Source organism: Thamnophis sirtalis, unplaced genomic scaffold (assembly GCF_051295495.1).
Source record: "Thamnophis sirtalis isolate CommonGarterSnake01/CBP01778 unplaced genomic scaffold, rThaSir2_p1.2 scaffold_12, whole genome shotgun sequence".
Taxonomy (NCBI): Eukaryota; Metazoa; Chordata; class Lepidosauria; order Squamata; family Natricidae; genus Thamnophis; species Thamnophis sirtalis.
Genome location: NW_028261392.1, coordinates 51,615,413 through 51,634,390, shown reverse-complemented (window position 1 = coordinate 51,634,390; position 18,978 = coordinate 51,615,413). Strand labels below are relative to the sequence as shown.

Below are 18,978 nucleotides of genomic sequence, written 5' to 3'. Positions count from 1 at the left end.
AGGAATGCAAGTAAGTCAGCTGAAAGGCTGAGACAGACCTAACACTATAAAGTCATTCAGCTAGAACAGTCTGAGGCAGTCAGATCGTTCCCAAAACAAAGTGAATGCAAATGATTAGTGAACAAGGGACAAAGGTCCAGGTACAAGTTAACCTAAGTTGTTTTCACAGGAAAATTAGTACTGGCTTTTCTACTTCTGTAACCACATGGAATCTTCAGTAAAGTTATACCAGAGGTGGGTTTCTTTTTTTTTTTACTACTGTGGGTGTGGCTTGTTGATGTGATGGTGGGCGTGGATTGTTGGTCATGTGACTGGGTGGGTGTGGCTTCATGGTCATGTGACTGGGTGGGCACAGCTGGTTGGTCATGTGACTGGGTGGGCATGGCCAACTTGACGTCACTCACATCAAGGGGCACCTTGCCTGGCCTCTCCTCGCCTCAAAGAGATACAATTTCTCTGTCTATTTACTACTTCTTAACAACCAAAATATACTATTTAATCCTATGTATATATGCCATAAGTGTACATACATATTACAGTGTAGTATGTGTATAGGCACACAAAAAGATACATTATCTACTATATATACTGTATGTGTATGTACACACACACACCCCTCTTCTAAAACTATACACGTTCAACTTCACTTACTGCATTTGAAAAAACACACCCAGAGTCCACTTTCTGCCACACATTTAACTATACCTTCTGTACATTAGAACATTACACATGTCTTCAGATGTTATTCCCTAGCTTGCACATGACAGTTAGACCCAGGAGATGTCATGGATTGAATAAAATGTGATAAAGCTCACTTAACAACGCTCTTGCTTAGCAACCAAAATTTTGGGCTTAATTGTAGTCATAAGTCAAAGAGTATCTCTGCCTTCCTTTACATGGCAGCCTTGTCCTAGTAAATTACTTCTTCTTTCTGACAGTTTTCCTTTCAGAGGCATCAAAATAATCCAGACAATGTAAGGTTTCCTGCTGTAGCAGGGAGTTGGATTAGATGACCTCCAAGATGCCTTCCAGCCCTAAATTGTTGTGCTGTTTCAAAGCGTCTTCTGAAGCCATGTCTAGTGTCAGGGTTTGTGGTGCTTCCTTTCTCTTCTTTCTCTCCCTCTTTTTTCTCCTTCTTTTTCTTTCTTTCTTGTCTCTTCCTTCCTTTCTTTCTCTTTCTTTCTGTCTCTTTCTTGTCTTTCTTTTCCCTCTCTCCCTTCCTATCTTTTTCTTTTTTTCTCTTTTTCTTTCTTTCTTTGTCTCTTCCTTCTCTCTCTCTTCCATTCTATTTTCTTTCTTTGTCTCTTTCTTTCTTTTCTCTCTTTCTTTCTCTGTCTCTCTCTCACCCCCCTTCAAGTGGAAAGGGAAAGAAGTAGCACACAGAAAAAGAATATGTCGGGGCGGGGGGGGGGGGGAAATCTATCTCATTGCTAATAGCCAACCAAAAACTTGAATCATTCAGCAATAGGTGAACTGACTCATGCACCGGTTGCTTCCACCAGCAATTGCAATTTCAATTAAAGCAAACTCAAAGTAACTTGGTATGACCTGGTCAGTGGTGAAAGCCAAAAATGTTCCCTACCAGTACTGTGGGTGTAGGTTGGGGTCATGGCTTGATGATCATGTGACCGGGTGGGTATGGCCAACTTGTAAAATGTGGTGAAATTCACTTAATAAAGCTTTTGCTTAGCAACCAACATTTTGGGCACAATTGTGGTCATAAGTTCTCTCTCTCTCTCTCTTTCTTTCATTCTTTCTTTAGTTCTTTCTTTTTTCTTTCTTTGTCTCTCTCTCTCCCTTGCTCTTTCTTTCTTTCTCTTTCTTTGTCTCTATCTTTTCTTTTCTCTCTCTCCCTTCCTTCCTTTCTTTTTCTTCCTTTCTTTATTGACTCTCTCTCGTCTGCCTTCCACGCTGCCTTCCCAGTGGTCCCCCCACGCCCACTTGCCTTCTGAGGTCAGTGTCCAGCCTGGCCCAGCAAGTGGGTGGCCAGGCGGTCCTTGGTGGAGATGCAGCCACAGCTCTGGGACTAAGAGGGACAGTGTTGTGGTGGTGGTGCTCTGGGACAGCAGGCGCTAGGCTGCTGTCCAAGGTTACTGCACATAAGCACTGCCTGCCCTCCTGAAGCATCCCTGCTGGCATCGCCCCTCTCAGCCTCAGAGTAGTGGCTGCGTCTCCACCAAGGGCCGCCCGCTTACTCACTAGCCAGGCCGGGCTGGACGCTGACCTCAGAAGGCAAGCAGGCATGGGGGACTGCTGGGAAGGCAGTGTGGCAGACAGACAAGCATTGCAAGTGTGTGGAGAAGGGAGTAGGCTGCTAGCTCCCTTCCCCGTGGCTGGCCAGCCCCAACATGCTTGCCTGCCTTCCATGAAGTCCTTGCCTGGCCAGCCGCTCATGCCAAGAATACCCGAGAGCTGCTGCCTCAGTCTAAGCCGAGCAAGCCACTAGCTCGGAGGGGCTCTTACCTCAAAGAGGGGCCCAACCTTGTTCCTTTCCAGGTAGGTTTGAATTCTGTTTTGCTGATGCCAAGGAATGAAGACGGTTGTTCACATGCTGCATCTCTGGCAACTCCTGCTATCCTTTTCCAAGCTCGCTCCACAAAACAGGCAGGCTGAGAACAGCAGGGCAGGGCTCTCCACTACCCCAGAGCTGTGCCGTGCCAGGGAGTATTCCTGGGCACCCGACGCGGCTAGTAGCAGTAGCAGTGGTGACGGCGGCAGCAGAGTATGCCAGAGCCCTCTGCCACCCTGGAACTGCACCGCACTGGGGAGTTTTCCTGGGCACCCGGCACAGGCAGTAATAACAGGTACCCCTGCAATGTCGATGACTTTGGGAGACGCTAGTCTGCAGGGACAAGGGCCCAAGAAGCTTTGCAGCCATTGCGAAGCTGGTCAGGTCGCCCCCCCCTCCCCGCCAGGCTAACATCTTCCAAAGCTGGCAGATGTGAAACTTGCCAGCCCCGCCCCTCCCACCTCACATTAGCAACACCAGCAGCTTCGGGAGACGCCAGCCCAGTGGGGAGAGGAGCAGCGGCCTGGCATAGTGTTCACAAGTAAACTGCATATTAGAGGCAGCCAGTATGGCCTCTGCTCCTGAAGGGCAGGCAGCCATTGGCAGAGGCGGTGCCGACTCTGCTCTGTGGCACTGGGGACCCTGCCAACTTTTGGAGCTGCTGCTCACCATATCCTGGCTAAAGCCGCAGGGGAAAACTCCCCGGGAATTCCGGGATGCGCCACCATCACCATCCTCGCCGCAATCCTTACCTGTGTGTAGGCAGGAGTCAGCAGTGGATGCACGTGGTGAAGGGGAAGCAGGGCGAGGGTCCGAGCAGGCGGACCAGTTTGGGGGTGTGGCCAGCCAGCAGTCACTACCGGTTCTGCGACCCAGGCCGGTATACCACTACTAGTTCAGCTGAACCGTTAGGAACCCATCTGTGAGTTATACTATTGGTAAAAGAATATCTCAGGAGTTTCTTTTGTTGTCTAGCCTAGTGGGATGGTTTCTATCAATTTTAAATCTATGGTTAGATGTCATTATGCTGGTTTTGATTTGTTATGTTTATTTTTTTAAATTTAATTTTAATTGTACACTGCCATGAGTCCTTTAAAAATATGACACTATAGAAATACACTTAAGTAATATCCTTCCATTTATTTCAACAGTCTTGGTAATTTAAATATTAGCTGCTTCTTGAGAAGCGTATTCAAATATACTGCACTTATACAAATTTGCAAACTTTATGCAATGGAATGGTATGTACATTCTTTACACATGTATACAAAGGAAAAACACCTTGAAAATAACTGAGCAAGAAACACATTTTTCTGTAACTTATTTATAATTAAATTAGTTTAAAATATGCCATCATCAAAGCAAACCTGACCAAGTGGATAATTAGTGCAGAATAATATCACTACTAATTTTAAAAATAAATCTGTGAAATAGCATCATGTTAAATGAATCATATTTTTACTGTAGTTTTAAAAATGGTTCCACTGGTATGTTTTTAAACTGGGCTGGGGGGGGGGGAAACTAGCACTAGCATAATCACAATGACAAATACTGCAAATCTGATTTCCTTAAATGATAAATAGTATGCAATTCAAATGAGCCTTGCTTAATTTTTTTAAAATAAACCTCCTTAGCACTGAGCCTTAGCAATTAATATGACACCATACATGACAGCACTTTCTGCCTAATATACAACTATTCCTTGCCAAACAAGCAAGGACATTAATTATACAACCCCTTTTTTTTAAAGTTTTCCTGGCAATAGGTCTTGAAAACAATATATCTTTGACAATTTTTCTATATACTGTCTATTGCTCGGGTATTTTGTAAGGTTATTTTCTAGATTTCTCACCAGTTTCATTTGTCCTAAGAAGTTGGAGGAGAAAAAAAATCAGGAAAAGCTGTTGGGATGTTTCCTATTAATTTTGACTGATATGCCTTTCTCTTTCTGCCAAATAAAATCCAAAATCCCCTCCCTCTCCCAATGGCTTTTTGTTCATTAAACATTCATAGTTTTTCATCTCTAATGATAAATTGTGCAGTACTGCAGTAAGCCTAGGAAAAAGACACAAATTCAATAAATAATTCCAAGTGCTAATTACTCATGACCTGTCAAATGCACGCCTGACAAAAGCGCGCCAACAAAACCGCGGTGAGAAAATCGCAAGGTCGAAAGCGCTCCCACAAGAGCGCCGACAAAACCGTGCACACAAAAGCGCGATTAGGGTTAAGGTAAGAGTCAGGGTTAAGGTTATTATGTTGTTATTACGTTGTTTTCGTGTTGTTTCTTGATGGCGCGCTTCTGTGGGCGTGATTTCGACCTCGAGATTTTCTCGGCGCGGTTTTGTCGGCGTGGTTTTGTCGGGTGCGCAGCATTTGTCGGTGAACCCTAATTACTTTGTTAGCCTGTATTAAACGAAGTCAGGGCAGGATAGTTTGCAGCATGTTCAATTAGAATGTGGGATATCCAGGTCTAAACACCCAATTGCTTCTTATACTCTGTATAGTCTTTAGCCAATTATCCTCCCCATCTCTAGTACTAAACTATTTCACAAATTTTAAATGAGAATAAAGGCGAGGAGGAAAGGCAACTATACAGTGAAATGAAATTTTGAGAAACAAAAATATAAATAATGAATGTTAAAAATCAGATTCTTTAAAATATGTTTTCACTACATGCATATATCCTTTTTTTGCTGTAAAAAACCAATTTATTTTCTTACAATTAAATAAAGAGATACTTACTGTGCTGATTAATAAGCATACGAAATGAGATGCGATTGGTATAGAATCTATCTAAAAAATATTGAATATTACTGCTCACAAAAGGATCAAATCCATACTTTTCTTTGTATTCAATAACTCCTTGGGCCATGGTAGGAACAACATCATTGTGTCGATTCCTGACTTTAATTAAGATATCTAAAAAGCTGCAGAGAAAAGAAATAGAAACAAAAGTATTACATTTACTGTTATGTTCACATTTTAGATAGCGGTAATAGCTTCAAAACATTAATTTACAATTCAGAATCATAAAGTTTGTTGAAAGAAAAGTTTGAACAATGTTGTCCAGTATGTTAATGAAAACTTCTATTGTGCAATAGTTGTAGAATTATTTTTTTTTAGCAACATGCTAACATATGGCGTCACTGAAGTACTTACATCACATTTAACCGCTGTTATAAGTGTTGGAGCACCACTAGTAGACTAACAGTTTCATATAGTATGCAAGAAATGAATTACACACTTTAAATTCCAGCATAAATGAAATGACAACAGCACAATATAAAAGAATGCACATTGACGCATATGATGTCGCCATAGCAACATCAACTTTGTCCCAACATCTTTCAATCTATTTCTATTAATAAATTTTCATAAATCTGTATTATTATACTTTATTTTCACTTTTGATGGATTGTATTTGTCAATTCTGCTATCCATAACCATATTATAATCACCTGCCATTATCACATAACCTTTTTTGACTTCTATTTCTTTATATACCCTATTATAAAACTCTCTTTAATTTATATTAGGTGCACACAAGATTGCTAAGGTAACATCTTGTCCATAAATCAGTCATTGAATTATAAATCTTCCCAAAACATCCCTTTTTATAGTCTTTATCATAAATTCACATCTTTTAGCTACAATGATTGGTACCCCTCTTACTTTTGATGTACCAAATGCCTTTTCATATAGATCAGCCCAGTATAACTTACGTTCATTCACCCCTTCTTTCTTTTGATGCGTTTCTTGTAAGAATACAATATCTATTTTCTCTTTGTTAATTGATTTTTCAATTCTTGCTTGTTTATATTCTCCCCCCCACAAGCCATGTATATTCCATGTACGTCAACAATTTCCCCATCTATTCCTCATATTACATATCCCTTTGGTCTTCATTTGTGCTTTAACATAAATCTTACAAAACTAAAACTACATAGTGTTGTGACTCAGCAGAAGTCTTCTGTGAGTCTTTTCGGAATGCAAGATTAACGATGCAGCTGGGGCTCGTTAGTGGGGTTTTGGAGATAAAAGGACGGATGCTGCCACGCCCTGATTGCAGGAGTCAACGTTCCTTGGTTCGTTCAACATTGATTGATCATCAGTTGTTGTTTATGTAAGATATACTTGGAAAAGTGCTTGGTTTTCTGTAACCCTGATTCAAGGATACACTTGGAGAAGTGCATTGCCATAAGAGAGATTTGATTTGTATTCTGTTATCTCGTTAGAGACTTTATTTATGTTATTTTTGGGCTCGCAGCCAGTCTGAGCCGAGAACTGATAAAGAAAGTTCCTTTTAAGTTGTTTGCCTGTCGTCTGTTTAACGAGCGGAGAAGGGGGGACAGAACAACATAGTATACATATTACCTCAAAACGTAAATAACCTCTTACACACCCATAAATATTTATAATGTCCTTTTTCTTCTTCAGATCTTTCTCTCCACTGCATAGGGCCTCTGGGGGAGAGAAGAGGGGCCAGCCACACATGGACTTCAGTCGCTCATTCCACCTACCTTAACCATCTTTATTTCTACACCCAAACATGTTATAACCCATATCCCTTGATATATAACTATTACAAATATTTATATGCTATCTCTACAATGAACTTGTAATTCCTGTTGCTTCATTCAGCCTCCTTTTCTCCCGTAGATCTTCTTTCTTCTTCTCCATCTCCTTTCTTGAAAATTTTGACATCTCGTTCAATTTCTGCCTCTGCTCCGTGAACTCGGAATTGATGATTCCGAGCTCGCTTAATTTCTCCATCGCCTCTTCCTTTGTTTCAACTCTATAAAATCTTCCACCGTATGGAAATCTCAAAAAAACTGGAAAGCTCCAACTATAAATAATATTGTTTTTCTTCATAATTTGACAAACATGACACATCTCTCTCCCCCATTGTAAAGTCTCGCTACTTAAGTCTGGAGAAACTTGTATCTGATGACCCCCAAACACTATCATCACCATATTTCATAATTTACGCATCAGTTGTTCTTTTTTTTTTTTTGGCGTAAGACCAAAATCTTATTACAATGTCTCTCGGATATTTTCTTCCTGACCTTTTTGGGCTGACTCTATGTATATTGCATCAATATCATATCTTGTAAAGGGAACATCTGGGAGGATTGAGGTAGCCCAGTCTAATACTCCTTGGATCAACTTTGCTTCATTTCTTTCACTTTTCTCTGGATATCCACGTATCCTTAAATTTGAGCGGCGCTGACAGTCCTGTATCTTGATCAAAACCTTTTTTGCCTGATGCATCATAATCACCTGGTTTTCTAACACCCTATCATGTTCTCCAATCTGAGTCTTTACTTCTATAATATTTTGTGTCATATCCTGACTTTGTTTCACCAAATATGTTCTTATATCCTTACTGTTCATTTTATCATTTATTTGTTTCAAATCCTCCTTCACATTTTTCTTTATTTCTTTTAATTCTTGTAAGAGAATATCAATTTTGTCTGATTGGGTCAGTGATTTCGCAGGTGATTTTTTTTCTCGCTTCCATTTCTAAATCTTTTTCAACACGAATCAGGTGTAATTCTGAAGGCCCATTCTGGGTCTTTGCCAAACACTTTCCATACTTTTGGTACGTTTTGACATCCGACTATCCCAAAAGAGCTCTTGACCTATTAAGAGTTTTACAGTCTACAGTCCATAAACATCACTTCCACCTTTGTCTTTGTCTCATCCTTATCAGCTTATCTCCAAGAATTCAACTTAATAAAAGTAAATAAATCCAATGGCAGCAGTTAACTTTATTATACACACCTTATCCAATCTGTGTATTAAAAGTATTTAGTTTCTCCAAGCCTCAACACTTCGACTGGAAAAGGGGAGTAATGGGCCTTCACACTTTAAACTCCTAAATCAGCTATTATCTTCTCAGCTGTCCTTTTAAATGCTTTCCAAATTCTTTCTTCCTCAGACTTCAATCAAAGGGACCTTCCTTTCCTGCCTGCCTTCAAAGGCATCTCAAGTCTCTTTAAACAAACAGAGACTCAAAGCTCCTCTGAAAAATTGTCCAATTCTAAATCAAATACAGTCCAATCTTCAGAAGAAAAGCAAGGGAAATAACACATTTCATAATCTCTAAAATTTCATCATCGTTAAGTAGGTGTTATATTTTTTTAGAACCATTCTCCTGCTATAATCCGGAGGAGGCAGAAATTCAGCATCATCCATCCATTCTGGCAAGCTCCGCCCCCAAACATGCTCTTTCTAATGAGAATGATTTAACAGTGTTTCCAGGGGGTCTTTTTTTGTAAAAGTGGGCTGAAAATACCCTATTTTTGGCATTTTTACAAAAAGTGGCAACTATACACTCAATTTGTAAACTGTAGGGGAATGAAAGCAGTAGGGGAATGAAATTTTATATTCAAAAACCTTGTATTGCTAAGTTACTACAGACAAAGGTTCAAATTTATCATACCTTTCCTTCCAGGGATATAAAAAGCCAAACTTTAACCTTTTTTCGAGCCACAATATTTTTGGCCGTTTACTCCAAATTATCTAGATGAAGATCGCCGTGACCTGACAAATGCACGCACGACAAAAGCGCACTGATGAAACCGCGGTGATATACGGCAATGTCATAAATGCGCCCACAACAACGCACCGATAAAACCGCGCCCACAAAAGCGCGATTTCAGTTAAGGTAAGGGTTACGTTCAGGGTTGGGTTTAGGGATTTCAGTTAACATAAGGGTTAGGTTTAGGGATTTCAGTTAATGTAACGGTTAGGTTTAGGGTTAGGGTTAGGGTTAGAACTCGCGGTTATTACTTGTTTGTTGAAGGCGCGCTTTTTTATTTTTTATTAAAGGTTGTAAAAAAGGCAAGGTTTACAAAATACAAAAAAAAGAAATAGAACTCATTACATGTTTACAATGCAAATGACAAAAATTCATACATATATATATATACATAGTTCATCTCACCTTGCCTATCTACATATCTACCTAAGGTAAGTAAGTAAAGTAAAGGGAAAGTAAGTAAGTAAAGTAAGTAAGTAAAGGAAAGGGAAAAGAAAAAAGGGAAGAAAAAAAGGAAAAAAAAGAAACAGTATGAAGCTAGATTACTAATTCTATGCAGATATTCATAACGGATTTTTTCTATCAGATCGTCAAAGTTTTTTCAACACTGTAGGCTATTGATATTACTTGTAGGTGAATTCTCACCTCTAATATATATCTTATCTCATTTGTTACTTAGTCTTTGTACCTCATAATCTCTTTTAAATTGTTCCCTAAGTCATTTTAAGTCCCCTGTCCCCTGTCGCTGGACTCTGCCCCCTGTCGCTGGACTCTACAGAGGAGAAGTTCGAAATATTAAGCTCCCCTCTCTTGCGCAATTTTTAAATTGGTATGATGAGTGCATGAGATTGTATGTGATTGAGTGAATGTCCCACTTTTATTATTTGTTACCATTGTATTTTATATGTTTTAACTTTTATGTGGGGACTGCTTGGGTGAGTGAATGAGTATGTCTGATTCGGAGGACCTGGCGGGGAAAGTGGGGGCCATTGGGGTGGTTGGGGGGACTATGCCCACGGGTGAGGGTCGGAGCATTGCGGTCATGACAGGGAGAGGCAGATATGGCGGGGACTTTAGGGCAGGCCATCATCGGGGAAGGAGGGCTCGCTGTGTCATAGAGATCCCTCCTTCCGGCCCTAGGAGTCCCACTCCAAGGTCAGATGGCGCGGGTGTTCAGGACCCTGGTCTCAGGCTGCTGTCGCTAAATGCCAGGTCTGTTGTTCATAAGGCCCCCCTCATCCGGGACTTGATAACTGATGAGGGCGCAGACCTGGCATGTATTACTGAAACATGGCTGGGCCCTGAGGGAGGAGTCCCCCTCGTCGAGATGTGCCCAGCCGGATTTCAGGTGCTACACCAGCCGAGAGCCCAGGGAAGGGGTGGCGGTGTGGCTATTGTAGTCCGGGAGTCTTTAGTACCTCGTAGGATCCCTGCTCCGGAGCTTGTCGGGTGTGAGTCCCTGCTAGTGAAGCTGGACCTCAAGGGTCAAGTGGGGTTGCTGCTTACGTACCTGCCTCCCAACTACGTTGCAGCAGCCCTCCCCTCGCTCCTCGAGTCAGTAGCCGAGCTAGCGGTTGAGTTCCCTAGACTTATAGTTCTGGGGGACTTTAACTTGCCTTCGCTCGGTGAACACTCTGATGGAGCGCAGGAGTTCATGGCTTCCATGACAGCCATGGGCTTGACTCAAGTAATTCGAGGCCCAACTCACTTAGCGGGTCACACGCTTGACCTCGTATTCCTCTCGGAGCAGTGGAGTTACGATCTTGGTCTGAGGGGTAATGAGATCATACCCCTGTCGTGGTCAGACCACTACCTACTGAGGCTAGACTTCCGGAGGCCAAACCCCCACCGTAGGGAGGAGGAACCGACCAGCTGGTTCCGCCCCAGGCGACTGATGGATCCTGTTAGGTTCCAGACGGAGCTTGGGGTTATTCCTGATACCCTCGCCCACAGTTCGGCGGAGACCCTCGTCGCTGCCTGGCACTCGGCAGCTTCGGAATCTCTTGACCGGATTGCGCCGCTACGGCCCCTCCGGGTCAGCGGCCCCCGGAGGCCTCCTTGGTTTACTGAGGAGCTCCGGGAGGTAAAGCGCCGGAGGAGACGCCTAGAGCACTCGTGGAGGTCTGATAGGTCCGAGTCGAAACGGGCACTTTTGACAGCATGCACCAAGGAGTATATTCGGACTTTAAGAACAACAAAAAGAACATATATTGCCTCCTTGGTAGCGTCCGCCGAGTCACGCCCAGCTGCCCTGTTTAGGATAACCCGCTCCCTCCTAAATAGGAGGGAGACGGGGGACTCCCTACAGGGTAAGGCTGAGGAGTATGTCCAGTTCTTGGCGGACAAAGTTGCCCGGTTTCGAGCGGACCTAGACTCCACTCCAGTAGATCCGGCCGAGACACAGGGAGAAAACTTGGCAAACCATCTCTGGGTTGAGTTTCAGGAAGTTGCCTCTGGGGATGTGGACAAGGCTATGCGAGCTGTGAGTGCCTCCACCTGCATACTGGACCCGTGTCCCTCCTGGCTGGTTGCCAACAGCAGTGAGGTGACACGAGGCTGGATCCAGGCGGTTGTTACTGCATCTCTTCGGGAGGGGTGCTTTCCCACCGCGCTTAAGACAGCGGTGGTAAGACCCCTCCTGAAGAAGCCGTCTTTGGATCCAGCTGTTTTAAACAACTATCGTCCAGTCTCCAACCTCCCCTTTGTAGGGAAGGTTGTTGAGAAGGTGGTGGCTCTCCAGCTTCAGCGTACCTTGGAGGAAGCTAACTATCTTGACCCCTTCCAGTCTGGCTTCAGACCCGGTTACAGCACAGAAACCGCTTTGGTCGCATTGACTGATGATCTCTGGAGGGCTAGGGATGGAGGCCATGCTTCCATCCTGGTTCTCCTGGACCTCTCAGCGGCTTTCGATACCATCGACCATGGTATCCTTCTGCGACGACTGCGGGAGATAGGGGTGGGCGGCACTGTTTTGCAGTGGTTCTCCTCCTATCTCTCGGACAGGTCGCAGTCGGTGTTAGTGGGGGGGCAGAGATCGTCCCTGAGGCCCCTAACTTATGGGGTGCCGCAGGGGTCGGTCCTATCCCCCCTACTATTTAACATTTACATGAAACCGCTGGGCGAGATCATCCGAAGGCACGGGATAAAATATCATCAATATGCGGACGATACTCAGTTGTATCTGTCCGCCCCGTGCCAACTCAATGAAGCGGTGGACGTGATGAGCCGGGGACTGGATGCCGTTAAAGACTGGATGAGAGCAAACAAGCTGATACTCAACCCAGACAAGACCGAGTGGCTGTTGTGTTTCCCTCCCAAAAATTTGACCACCATACCATCACTCAGGCTGGGGGGACAAAATTTAAACCCCTCAGAAAGGGCCCGCAACTTGGGAGTCCTCCTGGATTCACAGCTAACTTTTGACCACCATCTTTCAGCTGTGACCAGGGGGGCATTTGCCCAGGTTCGCCTGGTGCACCAGTTGCGGCCCTACCTGAATCGGGAGGCCCTCACAACAGTCACTCGAGCCCTTGTGATCTCTAGGCTGGAATACTGTAATGTGCTCTACATGGGGCTGCCCTTGAAGAGCATCCGAAGACTACAGCTAGTCCAGAACGCGGCCGCGCGAGTGATCGTGGGCGCACCACGGTTCGCCCATATAACACCGATCCTCCGTGAGCTGCACTGGCTACCTGTTGGTCTCCGGGTGCACTTCAAGGTCTTACTCACCACCTATAAAGCGCTCCATGGTAGTGGATCTGGCTATTTGAGAGACCGCCTTCTGCCGATTACCTCCCTGCGCCCCATCAGATCGCATAGAGTTGGCCTCCTCCGTATCCCATCCGCCAGTCAGTGCCGACTGGCGACTACTCGGAGGAGAGCCTTCTCTGTTGCGGCTCCGACACTATGGAACAATCTCCCCGTGGAGATTCGTACCCTCACCACCGTCCAGGCCTTCCGCACAGCCCTCAAGAACTGGCTAGCCCGTCAGGCCTGGGGATAATTTGATTTTGCCCCCCCCGAATGCTGAGTGAATGTTGAGTTTTATTATCTAATCTTTACTTTGTGCACATTTCTTTTTTGTTATTGTCCCACACTTCCTTTCCCTTTGTGACTGTAAGCCGCCCTGAGTCCCCTCAGGGAAAAGGGCGGCCTATAAATAAACAAATTCAAATTCAAATAAAATATCTCATTTATATATCTTAATTCTCATTGTCTTTCTTATCAAACCATTTGTATAGTTTCTCCCAGACTTTATAGAAGTCTGTGTCTTCTTTTTCATTAATCAGCATTGTTAGTCTATTAATTTCCGCTATTTCTAAAATTTTATTCATAACCATTGTACTAGTGGGGGCATTTTCTTTCTTCCAGCACTGCGCATATGAGATTCTTGCCGCCATCAGGATATGAACGAGTAAATATTGATTGGTTTTAATTATTTTTGGATCTATTATCCCTAGTAGAAACATTTCCGGATTGAAGTTTAATTTAGTTGACATAATTTTGTTTAACCACCTTAGTATTTGCTTCTAATATGTCTTAGCCACCGGACACGTCCACCACATGTGGTAGTATGTGCCCAGTGTTATTTTACATTTCCAGCATTTGGCCGATAATTTTGTGGAAATTTTTGCCAGTCTTGTCGGAGAGACATGCCAGCGGTAAAACATTTTATACACGTTTTCTTTGTAGGCACGCTTTTGTCGGCGCGCTGTTGTCGGCAAGCTTCTGCGCTCATTCGTCGGCGCGATTTAGAACTCGTGGTTTTCTCGCCGCGGTTTTGTCGGTCGCGCTTTTGTCGAGCGCGCATTTGTCAGTGAACTGGAGATTGCTCGTGAGAATGTTTTTATTATTTTGTTTAATACAGCACAAAAAGTTGTACAAAACGGCCAAGTTTTGTTTCTCTCAACAAAATATTGCTGGAGATATTATGTCTTAAAGTTGCTGGAACTTCAGTCATACTGTAGAAGGCTGCGGTATGGGGTCAAACAAGTGACTATGTCTCTGCAAGTATTGCATCGCCACACATGTAATACTTTACCAATGTTCATTGGAGAAAGGTGTGCATGTTCACACAAAATTTCATCAAAATCTGTGATGGTCAAGGGGGACATTTTCTGAAATCAGACCACTTGACATGGAATGACCTTCTGGTTGCACTTTAGTTCTAAAATGAAAATGATGTACCATATATGCTTTTTTCAGGAAGCAACTTGTTTTTTTCTTTGAAGATGTTCGCTTTTTATGCAAGAAGCTTTTTCAGCTCTGATGGGATAGTGGGGTGTTCTGACCCCCAGGCTTGTGAATAAACGAGAACACATGCTTGGCTGTTTGCCACTGTTCAATTACTGAGATAACAAATCCTTTGGCTGAGAGCCCAGGCAACTCACGTTCAATAGAGTAGCTCTGCAGTAACCCAGATAGTTCAAACCCAGCAATGCAGATAGTCCAAATGAACAGACACGGCTAGAATACACAGATAGATTTTCTTAACTACTACTAATTCGAACGGTTGTTTCCTGCAAATGTCCCCTCCCAACGCCTCACCTATAATCTCTCTTGGGAGGGGCCAATCAACCACCATTGGTGCTTAATCATCTTCTGTGACTCTGCCTATGGAGTTGCTGCTTCTGTTTCTCAGCCCTTCTCAATCTACCATCAGGGACAAACTGCCTTTGATCCTCCCCACTGCTCTATGCCTCAAGTGCCTCCTGGTGGCCAACCAGCCTCTCTGGTCCCTGCTCTGAGTCTGAATCCTGCCTAGGGTCGTCCTCCACATCATCCAGGGCAGACTCATATGGTTCCTCGCTATCCGAGTCCATCAGCAGCTCAACCGGATCCTGCTGGGCCACAACAGTGGGGAATGGAAGGATTTATATTCCTTGCAGGCAGCTGATCATTTGCATTCTTCTAGAGAGTCCACAAACTTTTAGTTTTGCACTTTGGGATGAATAGTATAAACAGATATTATTTTTTTACAGATTACAGGAATTATTTGCACTTCAGTTTGAAATGTAGACAACACAGATTCATCCCCAACAGCCTGCACCTATCTTCAACAGGGAAGGGACACAGGGCAGAAAACATCCTGCACCCAAGAAGACTCCACACCCATTTATACTATTTAGGTGACCCTAGGACACAGATAAACCTTCAAGTGGCATTAAAGACTCTATAAAAAATGCAAACGATCAGCTGTCTGCAAGGAATATAGATCCTTCCATTCACCACCATCCAGGCAGAACTGAAGAAGTTTCTTGCATGAGAAGCAAAATGTCTTCAAAGAAAAAACAAGAAAGTATAGTTGTCTCCAACAAAAAGCACCTTTGGGACAGCAATGACCGGGATGATTGAGAATCTCCATAGATATACCTTATACCATATTTTTCGCTCCATAACAAGTACTGGACAATAAGACAAACCTAGGATTCAAGGAGGAAATGAAGAAAAAATATATGAATCTGGAGTGTGGTCTCAGTGTGCATATGGAGCGCCAAATATGGAGCAGCAGTGTAGTGAGGACAGGAGGGGGAGCCTGAGAGGACCAGAGATAGGTGTCCTTTCATGTGCCAGCTCTACCTATTGACCCCTGCACTCTGGCAGGGTTCAGCACTGTAAAAGGACCCCGCTGCGATATTTGCTCCATAACATGCAGACACATTTCTACCCACTTTTGGGAGAAAAGAAGTGCGTCATATGGAGCAAAATATACAGTAGTTTGCATGGCGATTTTGGGGTAGCTGTTAGGTAATTATTGAATATTTTCAGACTTAATACATTATTAGTATAAGATTTATTTTAGTAATTTTGGCCCAACCACTATTAGTTTAAACTAGTTTTGAATTTTGAAAATTTGGATCATTGTTAATAATATATACAAATTGTAGATGGAAACTAAAAATATTTCAGGCAATTAAAAAAGAAGAATTGTAGAGGAATGGGTGTTGGCTTATCTGAGACGCCTGTTCTCTGGTAAGGTGGAGATAGCATCCAGGAATGGGTTAACCTCATCTCTTATCCAATCGGACTGAGTCCGCAAATGTTGATGTCCCTCCTGCTCTGGTAGCTCCTCCCAGCTTTATTACGAAGGCAATCTGCAGACTGACATGTGATGAATGAAAAAAATCTCTCCTTGGTGACGCCGGACCAGAACTCTTTCAGGGCGGGACTGGATGCTATCTCCACCTTCCTAGAGAACAGGCATCTCAGGTAAGCCAACACCCATTCTCCAATGTTGGTGGAGATAGCATCCAGGAATGGGACATACCAAACCTGGACTGTCCTTATGGGTGGGTCATTGTCCGGGCCAAAGTCCCCTGGGTCTCATGAACTCATTGCAAAATCCGCCTGCCAAATGCTGCATCTGCAAACGCATAACTGTCAATCTTGTGGCAGATAAAAGGCAACGGAGAGGCCCAGGTGGCGGCTCGACAGACTCGAAGCCTGCATAGTCCAAGCTGCCGAAGTGGTGCACTCCTCATGGAGTGAGCTGAGATACAACCTGGAAGAGGCAGAGACTGTTAAGTCATAGGCCTTAGCAATGTAGGGACATATGCAACGACCCAAAGATGAAGGAGTTGCTTTGTGCCCCATGGAGGTTGGCTGATAGGAGACAAAGAACGCTTCCGTGCATCTCAGTAAAGGTATCTGACTGAGGTAAATGCGAAGCGCCCTCCTAATGTCAAGTTTGTGCCACTGTCTTTCTAGTCAGTGAACTGGTGACTGGCAAAAGTTTGGTAGGACCAACTCCTAAGCCCGGTGGAACTTTGTGTTAACTTTGGGAATAAAAGAAGGGCCGAGTCTCAAAATTATCCTGTCAGAATCGAAAATGCAAGTCTTTCCTCACCAACAAGGCTGCCAGTTCTGAGATTCTCCTGGCAGAGATGATAGCCATCAGGAAGACACCTTGGGAGAAAGGTAATGAAGACAGGTGTTCCTCAAGGGCTTGAATAGGGGGGGCCTTGCGGGCAAGCAGCACTTTGGTCAAGTCCCATGTCGGATATCGATGTACGACTGGAGGGCGAAGGTTAGTAGCTCCTTGTAGAAAACGATGAACCAAAGGTTGGTGAGCTAAGGATGTGAATTCTCCACAGTGAAGAACAGAAGAAAGGACAGCTATCTGTTGCTGGAGAATATTAGATGACAGGCCACTGTCCAAGCCCTCCTGAAGAAAGTCTAGCACCCAATGGATTGGTGCTTGCAATTGAATGATGTCCTTGCTGGAACACCAGTGACAAAAAACCTTCCAAGTGGTGTTGTAGATGCGGTTGGTCGACAGACGTCTTGATGCTTGGATCATATCGATGACGTGAGAGGACAGACTGACCATGATCAGGGCCCTCCACTCAATTTCCAGGCAGTCAAACTGAGCCACTGGAATTAGTCCTAAAAAACCAGAAAAATAATAAAACCCCAGGACCAGACAGAATACCGGTGGAGCTATACAAATATAATAAAATAATATTGGAAGAGCTGGGAGTGGAAATATTTAACGAAGTTTTAGGAAAAGCCAAGATACCTGAATCATGGACAGAAGCAATAATATCGCTAATACCAAAAGAAGAAACCAACCTACAAGAAATTCTAAATTACAGGCCAATTTTATTACTAAACTCCGATTATAAAATATTTGCAGCAATTATGGCAGGAAGAATTAAGCAGGTTTTAAATGAACGAATACACCCGGACCAAAACAGATTTTTACCTCACAGAGACATTAAAAATAATACGAGAGTCATCCTAGACATAATAGAGTATTACGAGGCGCATCCAGAAAAACAAATGGTACTGGTTTTCCTTGATGCACAAAAAGCATTTGACAACGTAATCTGGAAATTTATAATAACTATTGGCCGAGATGAAATTCGGAGAAAAATTTATAAAAATGATAGAAGGATTTTATAACAGTCAGACAGACAAAGTTCTGATGAATGGAGATCTAACAGAGAAAATTGAAATAAAAAAAGGAGTCAGACAGGGATGCCCCCTCTCTCCTTTGCTGTTTATATTAACTTTGGAAATTTTATTAAATGAAATTCGGAAGGACCAGGGAATAAAAGGTTTAAGACTAAAAAATAAAGAATATAAGGCCCAAGCCTATGCCGATGACTTAGTATTTGTTCTAGAGGAGCCATTAGAATCCAGCCTGAAATTAATTCAAAAATTAGAAGAATATGGCGAAGTGGCAGGACTAAAGATCAATAAAGACAAAACAAAAATGATAACCAAAAATATGACAAAAAAAGAAAGAAGAGGAACTGGAAGTAGCAACCAGAATGCAAATAATTAAGAAAGTGAAATACTTGGGAATCTGGGTGTCGGCAAAATGTTCCACAATTAAAGATGATAATTATAATAAATTAGTGATACAAATAAAGAAAGATTTAGAAAATTTGAAAAATATTCATGGGACGTATAGCGACAATTAAAATGAACATTTTACCAAGAATCTTATTCCTGTTGCAAACTGCACCTATTAATCCGGGTAAAGAATTCTTTCAAGAATTAAACAAAATAACTACTAGGTTCATTTGGCAGGGACGAAAAGCAAGGATTAAACTAAAGTCAATGCAAGACAGCAAGGAGAGGGGAGGTTTAGCATTACCAAATTGCGATTTATACGCATCAGCAGTAACAATAACATGGGTGAAGGATTGGATAGAGCTAAAGAATAAAAGAATTTTGACCTTAGAAGGCCATGATTTGCAAGCAGGCTGGCATACATTCATGGGATGATAAAAATAAAACGCACAAATACTTTCAAAGTCATTTAATTAGAAGAGCGTTATTGAAAAATGGCTCAAAATAAAAAAAATCCACTATGTGAAAATCCCGAATTGGCTATCACCGACAAAAAGGACAACCCATCCAAATTTTGTAGATTTGAACAAAATGCTAAGATACAGAGATTTAATTGATAGAC

At 43.0% G+C, this 18,978-nt stretch overlaps 1 protein-coding gene across 4 annotated transcripts in view; it reads right to left on the bottom strand.

The window, feature by feature from the left end:
* Positions 1–18,978, bottom strand: part of PDK3 (pyruvate dehydrogenase kinase 3) — an 88,914-nt gene that overhangs the window by 42,318 nt on the left and 27,618 nt on the right. For all 4 annotated transcript variants that reach the window (XM_087726525.1, XM_087726527.1, XM_087726524.1 and 1 more), the window contains one exon: positions 5,255–5,439. In XM_087726525.1, the coding sequence (XP_087582651.1) occupies positions 5,255–5,439 (185 nt within the window). The remainder of the gene's footprint in view (positions 1–5,254; positions 5,440–18,978) is intronic.